This window comes from Teleopsis dalmanni, chromosome 1 (assembly GCF_002237135.1).
Source record: "Teleopsis dalmanni isolate 2A chromosome 1, ASM223713v2, whole genome shotgun sequence".
NCBI lineage: Eukaryota > Metazoa > Arthropoda > Insecta > Diptera > Diopsidae > Teleopsis > Teleopsis dalmanni.
Genome location: NC_051846.1, coordinates 71,042,622 through 71,050,784, shown reverse-complemented (window position 1 = coordinate 71,050,784; position 8,163 = coordinate 71,042,622). Strand labels below are relative to the sequence as shown.

General features: G+C 31.8%; 1 protein-coding gene across 1 annotated transcript; it reads right to left on the bottom strand.

Moving 5' to 3' along the window:
* Nucleotides 1-4,020: 4,020 nt before the first annotated feature.
* Nucleotides 4,021-7,227, bottom strand: LOC119684698. Its single transcript, XM_038098799.1, has one exon. The coding sequence runs from the start codon at nucleotides 7,225-7,227 to the stop codon at nucleotides 4,021-4,023; it is 3,207 nt and encodes a 1,068-aa protein (XP_037954727.1).
* Nucleotides 7,228-8,163: the final 936 nt, after the last annotated feature.

The window sequence follows — 8,163 nt, the reverse complement described above, 5'->3', positions numbered from 1 at the left end:
GTGGTGGTTTGATTGGCACTGCAAATTTGAAGTCTTCAATCGGATTTAGAATATTCTGTTTTGGTTCGTCACATGGTTCTTGCAATTGTGATGAGCATTCACTTGAATTGAGTACTTTATTTGAAATCGGTATTGGCGGTGCTGGGCGTTTCTTCTTTCTCAGAGTTTTCTTAGGTGTTTGTAAAACAAGTTCAGTTGACTCTTTAACATCAATTGTTGTCAAGTCTGCTAGCGCCTCTTCCAGCAATTTATTTACTGCTGACTTTTGTGCATCGTCATCTAAAGAACTGATAGTAACTTCATGATCAAATACCGTTATAATTGACTTGTTGATATTGTCTATTGGTGTGATGGCCCTCAGTGAATTAGAGTGTACTTGCTGTAGGCGTATTTTGTTAGGATCATCGGATAACATAGAATTACTTGAACGCTTTTGTGTTGCTTCAATTATATCCAAAGGTATAACATCTCGTTTGTTATGTAATTTTTCATTGATGTTTGCGCTTTCAGGAACTTCCTTCATATCATCTGTGGTTAGTTTTTTCGATGAATTTTTCACTGGATTAATGGTGGCTTCGGGAAAACTACAGAGTGCTTCCAACTCTTCCGTCAAATCTTTTACGAAATGTTGCTCATTAGTTAATTGAGGTCCTACTTGTTTAATGAATTTTGAATTGTCTATAAATTTATTAAAATGCGATGCTTTATCCTTTACAGAAAGCTGATTAAAGATTTCTTCCGTCACAAAGCAAGTAGTATTTGTGAATCTTTTCTGTGGCTGTTGTGGGATTATAGTTGTACTTGTATTATTGGTTATAAATTCTGTATGTGATGTTGGTGCTGAGACTTGTTGCACGAACTTATTTATGTTTTCCGTTGTTGTCTTCGTCTCTGGTGAAAGTTGATTATGTAGAGTAGTATATGGGGTTTCGTTTCCATTACGCCGAATGATTTGTACCATTTTTGCATTAAACATTTGCACTATTTGTTTAACTCTCGATCTTGACGACTTCTGTTGTGTAGAGCTTTTATTTAATTTATCTGCATTATTAGTTTCATATCTTCTTCTTAGCTCCTTTATATTTAAACGAACTACTGATTGGCGCCTATTAGCGAAACTTGTACGGTTTTACATCTAAATTTCGCAATGAGAGTAGCTACTTTATCGGTTATTGTAGTATTGGCAGTTGTAGTTGTATTAGGGTTGAATAGCAACTCTTCATCGAAATATTCCAAAAGATTGTTTAAACTTTCAGTTGTGTTCAATGTGCATTCCTTTGAACTACTTGTATCCGAGGTGGATATAAATTCATTATCATCATCATTATCGTCATCGATTTCTTCACATTTCTTTGCAGCTTCCAGGGTTATGGGTATTGATTCACGTTTTTCAGTGCGCAGACGTTTCTTGTTATCGATTGCCTCAGAAGAATTAATGTACATACTGAAATCGGCGCTATTAAAAGATGACATATTGGCGACTAATTCAGAGTAAGACAATTCTTCAGTAGTTTTCATTGTAGAATTTAAAAACATGTTATTAATTTTTAATATTCGTAGTAATTGCAGTTGTAAAATGCTTCGAAAATTTTTAACTTTTGCTATAAGCGTTATGCTCTTGATAAGCTCAGACTCAAACTGTTGACTTCACAGCAGAATATCAAGATTTTTATATACATTTCACAGGTAGGAATTTAGTGATATCTTCAAAGTCGCTAATTGGTCTATTTCTTGCAAATAAACAGTTAGCTTAGGATGTAGAATAGGTAATGGCAGCTGTTCAGGTAGTAACGGTAGCAACCCATTGTGTTCCTAATGATCATTGTTTAGCGGAAATTTTTGATTTTTTGAATTAATTCAAATAATTTCGCTCATGGTCAATTGTTTAAGAAAATATTCCAATTCTTATCTTCTAAGAATTAATTAGTCGTTAAAATATTAATTACAGGAAATAGATGCAGGTTGTAAATTCTGAATGATATTCTGAAAGCCTAAGGTTTTTCACTTTATTGTAGTCAAAAGAATTATATATATTAAATAATTGATTGAAAATATTCATTGAATTTTGACAAAACTTAATTTTGAAAATAAATTTTACAATAATGAACACATTGATTTTGTGTAATAATACAAATATTTAATAAATGAAATATATGAAATGTTTAAAATTTTATTATTAATATATGTACCATATACTTTACTGTTAATGGGCTTAAGGTTACTTATATTAGATATAAAGTACATAATTTTTAAATTATAAAACAATATAAGAAAACTATAATATATTTATATAAAAAGAGAATAAATTAAAAAATCAAATATCAAAATATAAATTAGAATAGAGCGTTGTTTTTAATACCTTTTAGTATGAGTATTTAATTATATGCTAATGTGACATAATAGTATATGCAACCTACTACATAAGCTAATAATTAAATTTATATCTAATCATATCAGTATCATGACTAAAACATATATCGGCTTCATGGATATCGTTTCCAAATAGGCGTAGTCCTAAGTTTTAAAGTTCTAAAAAAATCCGCTGGATTTTGGGCTTAAAGTTTAGCAAAACTATTATTAAACTAATCTGGATATAATACAGCTACAGAGTATTGCCGAGAATTTGAACATTGTGTTGGTGTTTGTCAATCACTCTACAACACCTACATGTGGTTCTTTGAATGTAACAAATAATAAATTCCATCCTCTAACAGATTTTTTAGATTATAGACGAAATAAGAAGGGTAAGTTGCAGGTACACTAATGGATGCGAAGTTCCTACTTTACACTAGGCAAGTTTTTCTTGCCTGGGTTCTAATAGATGATACAAGTAAATGAGATAATATTTTAAATTTACCTTATAGAAATTAAACAAGAATTATTTTTTTTCTTTTAAGACTTGTAATTTTAGGAGTAAGTATAAAAAAATAATTAAGGTAGATTATGATAAGTTCTTAAATGGTAGTTATAAAATAAATATTATATTAGATTATTATATTAAAATGCTAGAGTCTTAATAAATGTGTAGAAAATAGGATCGATATTATTAAGTTTTTTTATATCTGTAGAATTCTAGATGAGAATTCTAGATAAGTAATTTGTAAGAAGAGATCCGATTTTTTCACGAAACGTTCTATTTTGCCAGGTTTAAATTTACTTCATGCTAGTCAAATTTGTTGTTTTTCTCAAATTTTTTTACTACTAGTTCTCTTGTCAGTCGAAAAGAGGAGGGATAACACATATCCGAATATAATTTCTATTTTCATTTGTGAATTCAGGCGGAAACAAAACTTCGGATCCTCAATAATATATATGAATAAGAATATGAATATGAATAAGTAATTACGTTATTACGTTTATTGTTTTTCATAGAAGTTGTTTCAGCCCAACGGAATTTTTATTCAACAATGTCATTCTTATATTATAATTGTTTTCTAGTGCAATTAGGTAGACCTTTATAGTTATGTTGACCGCTGATTGACATACAAAAATACATAATATATAAATAATTTAACATTCCTGTCAATAAAGAACCGCAATAAGGTATATACCAACTTTTAGCTTGTTTTTAAGTATTTGTGGTATGGATGGTTTCGCTATATTACCTTGGCAGAAGGTTTAAACCTTCCGAACAACCAAATTATACTGCCTGAGTACATTTTCTAGATACAACGTCAAATATCGCCATGTATCGCCTAAAAGATTCTTGATGGAAGAATTTTTAAATTGATGAAAGATATTAGAATTTAGAAGATATTAGAAGAAGCAAAATTAAGAATATTGAACTTATATTGCAGCTGAGATGGCTTAGAATGCTTCCAAACACCGATAGACTAAACCAACTGCGTGGAATGGAGGCAGATAGCGCATGCTCAAAATCATAAATCCTGTAAAATTTTTATATTTTTAAACAATTTAATTTCCTCTTTAAATAAAATTTATTTCTTACTTTTAAATTATTACAATTATAATAGTCTTATATAATATTTAGCATAATTAAGTAGTTTGATTGAAGTTAAATTAAACATTATTATTTTCCTTAACAATATTTTCGAGGAAAGTTAGGTTTTTAACATCATTGAATATTTGATCCAATGGCTCGCTTTTTAAGCTAAACATATCTGGACTGAACATGCTAGCATCACTGTAACGTAGAAAGTTCATAGAAAGTCGGTTCCCGAAAGATAATGTTGGCATATTGCTATTTTCAAACTTCTCCGATTCGAATTCTGGGCGGTAAAGATCACTTATTCTTGGATTCTTTAAATTTGTAGAAGATCTTCTGCAATTTGGCCATGCAAACTTACTGCGTCCTTCTAGTCCGTTGCTGTTGCCTGCTTGTAGACCCACTAACATATCATAATCCACAGAGAATCTTAGTCCACTTGGTCGATAGTATTGTGATACGGAGAACTCGATATCATCTACACCAAATCGTATTGACGATGTATTTGTATAAGATTTCCTTAGAAATGTAAATAAGTGCGCTACTTCATCAGTTGATCTTTGTTTGCCAGTGAACATTATAATAAGATCTCCACAAGAAAACCAATAACTACTGTGTCCATAGATTTTATTAATTTTTGGCAAGCGTTCTTGTTTTGTGGGTGAATCCAGAATTGAAAACTTATGTTCATCGATACCAAATTCTGTAGGATAGCGCATTTTCTGTGTGAAGCTATTAAATGCACAACGTAGGTCAGCAGCTGGCTTATAACATATGTCATAGGAAACTTTGAGATCATCTACCGTTATCCAAAATGTAGACTTAGTATATAGGTTATTCGATGGTATGTTGGCGAAGGAGTTTGCACTGGGGCGTCCACTAAAGTTATCTTGCTTAGATGGTATCTCTTTGGCGTTGTCTAATGGATGATGCTCTTGTATGACTTGCTGGTATACTGAGCTGCGCCGTGAGTCATTGTCATAAAAGAAACGTCGGCGTGATTTTGTTGATATTGGTGTTGGACTACTGCGTGATTCAATTATATTGGTTTCGTTTGGTGAACTAGCGTGATATTGCGCCAAGTTTTCTTTGTTGATATTATATATCTTTCGGTCCGGCCTACTTTTGAATGCCTTTCCTCTTTTGTAATATTCAATATTCAAGTTTTCTTTCCCCGAGGTTAAAATACGATTCATTTTCTTCTTTCGTGGTGCTGGTTTAATCGGAATAGCAAATTTGAACTCCTCAGATGAATTTGGAATATTTTTATTGGGGTGCTCTGCCTCGTCATTTGTTGCTTGTGATTGTGATGCGCATTCACTAGAACTACGTGCTTCATCTGATACATCTGTTGAAGGAGCAGCACGATTCAGTCTCTTCTTGCGTGGTGGTGGTTTGATTGGAACAGCGTATTTGAAATCTTCAGACGGATTTGATATAATCTGTTTTGGTTCGTCACTCGTGTCTTGTGATTGTGCTGCGCACTCACTAGAACTACGTGCTTCATCTGATACATCTGTTGAAGGAGCAGCACGATTCAGTCTCTTCTTGCGTGGTGGTGGTTTGATTGGAACAGCGTATTTGAAATCTTCAGACGGATTTGATATAATCTGTTTTGGTTCGTCACTCGTGTCTTGTGATTGTGCTGCGCACTCACTAGAACTACGTGCTTCATCTGATACATCTGTTGATGGGGCAGCACGACTCATTCTCTTTTTTCGTGGTGGTGGTTTGATTGGCACTGCAAATTTGAAGTCTTCAATCGGATTTAGAATATTCTGTTTTGGTTCGTCACATGGTTCTTGCAATTGTGATGAGCATTCACTTGAATTGAGTACTTTATTTGAAATCGGTATTGGCGGTGCTGGGCGTTTCTTCTTTCTTAGAGTTTTCTTAGGTGTTTGTAAAACAAGTTCAGTTGACTCTTTAACATCAATTGTTGTCAAGTCTGCTAGCGCTTCTTCCAGCAATTTATTTACTGCTGACTTTTGTGCATCGTCATCTAAAGAACTGATAGTAACTTCATGATCAAATACCGTTATAATTGACTTGTTGATATTGTTTATTGGTGTGATGGCCCTCAGTGAATTAGAGTGTACTTGCTGTAGGCGTATTTTCTTAGGATCATCGGATAACATAGAATTACTTGAACGCTTTTGTGTTGCTTCAATTATATCCAAAGGTATAACATCTCGTTTGTTATGTAATTTTTCATTGAGGTTTGCGCATTCAGGAACTTCCTTCATATCATCTGTGGTTAGTTTTTTCGGTGAATTTTTCACTGGATTAATGGTGGCTTTGGGAAAACTACAGAGTGCTTCCAACTCTTCCGTCAAATCTTTTACGAAATGTTGCTCATTAGTTAATTGAGGTCCTACTTGTTTAATGAATTTTGAATTGTCTATAAATTTATTAAAATGCAATGCTTTATCCTTTACAGAAAGCTGATTAAAGATTTCTTCCGTCACCAAGCAAGTAGTATTTGTGAATCTTTTCTGTGGCTGTTGTGGGATTATAGTTGTACTTGTATTATTGGTTATAAATTCTGTATGTGATGTTGGTGCTGAGACTTGTTGCACGAACTTATTTATGTTTTCCGTTGTTGTCTTCGTCTCTGGTGAAAGTTGATTATGTAGAGTAGTATATGGGGTTTCGTTTCCATTACGCCGAATGATTTGTACCATTTTTGCATTAAACATTTGCACTATTTGTTTAACTCTCGATCTTGACGACTTCTGTTGTGTAGAGCTTTTATTTAATTTATCTGCATTATTAGTTTCATATCTTCTTCTTAGCTCTTTTATATTTAAACGAACTACTGATTGGCGCCTATTAAGTTTTGTCGATTTTTTTCTTAGCGAAACTTGTACGGTTTTACATCTAAATTTCGCAATGAGAGTAGCTACTTTATCGGTTATTGTAGTATTGGCAGTTGTAGTTGTATTAGGGTTGAATAGCAACTCTTCATCGAAATATTCCAAAAGATTGTTTAAACTTTCAGTTGTGTTCAATGTGCATTCCTTTGAACTACTTGTATCCGAGGTGGATATAAATTCATTATCATCATCATTATCGTCATCGATTTCTTCACATTTCTTTGCAGCTTCCAGGGTTATGGGTATTGATTCACGTTTTTCAGTGCGCAGACGTTTCTTGTTATCGATTGCCTCAGAAGAATTAATGTACATACTGAAATCGGCGCTATTAAAAGATGACATATTGGCGACTAATTCAGAGTAAGACAATTCTTCAGTAGTTTTCATTGTAGAATTTAAAAACATGTTATTAATTTTTAATATTCGTAGTAATTGCAGTTGTAAAATGCTTCGAAAATTTTTAACTTTTGCTATAAGCGTTATGCTCTTGATAAGCTCAGACTCAAACTGTTGACTTCACAGCAGAATATCAAGATTTTTATATACATTTCACAGGTAGGAATTTAGTGATATCTTCAAAGTCGCTAATTGGTCTATTTCTTGCAAATAAACAGTTAGCTTAGGATGTAGAATAGGTAATGGCAGCTGTTCAGGTAGTAACGGTAGCAACCCATTGTGTTCCTAATGATCATTGTTTAGCGGAAATTTTTGATTTTTTGAATTAATTCAAATAATTTCGCTCATGGTCAATTGTTTAAGAAAATATTCCAATTCTTATCTTCTAAGAATTAATTAGTCGTTTAATATTAATTACAGGAAATAGATGCAGGTTGTAAATTCTGAATGATATTCTGAAAGCCTAAGGTTTTTCACTTTATTGTAGTCAAAAGAATTATATATATTAAATAATTGATTGAAAATATTCATTGAATTTTGACAAAACTTAATTTTGAAAATAAATTTTACAATAATGAACACATTGATTTTGTGTAATAATACAAATATTTAATAAATGAAATATATGAAATGTTTAAAATTTTATTATTAATATATGTACCATATACTTTACTGTTAATGGGCTTAAGGTTACTTATATTAGATATAAAGTACATAATTTTTAAATTATAAAACAATATAAGAAAACTATAATATATTTATATAAAAAGAGAATAAATTAAAAAATCAAATATCAAAATATAAATTAGAATAGAGCGTTGTTTTTAATACCTTTTAGTATGAGTATTTAATTATATGCTAATGTGACATAATAGTATATGCAACCTACTACATAAGCTAATAATTAAATTTATATCTAATCATATCAGTATCATGACTAAAACA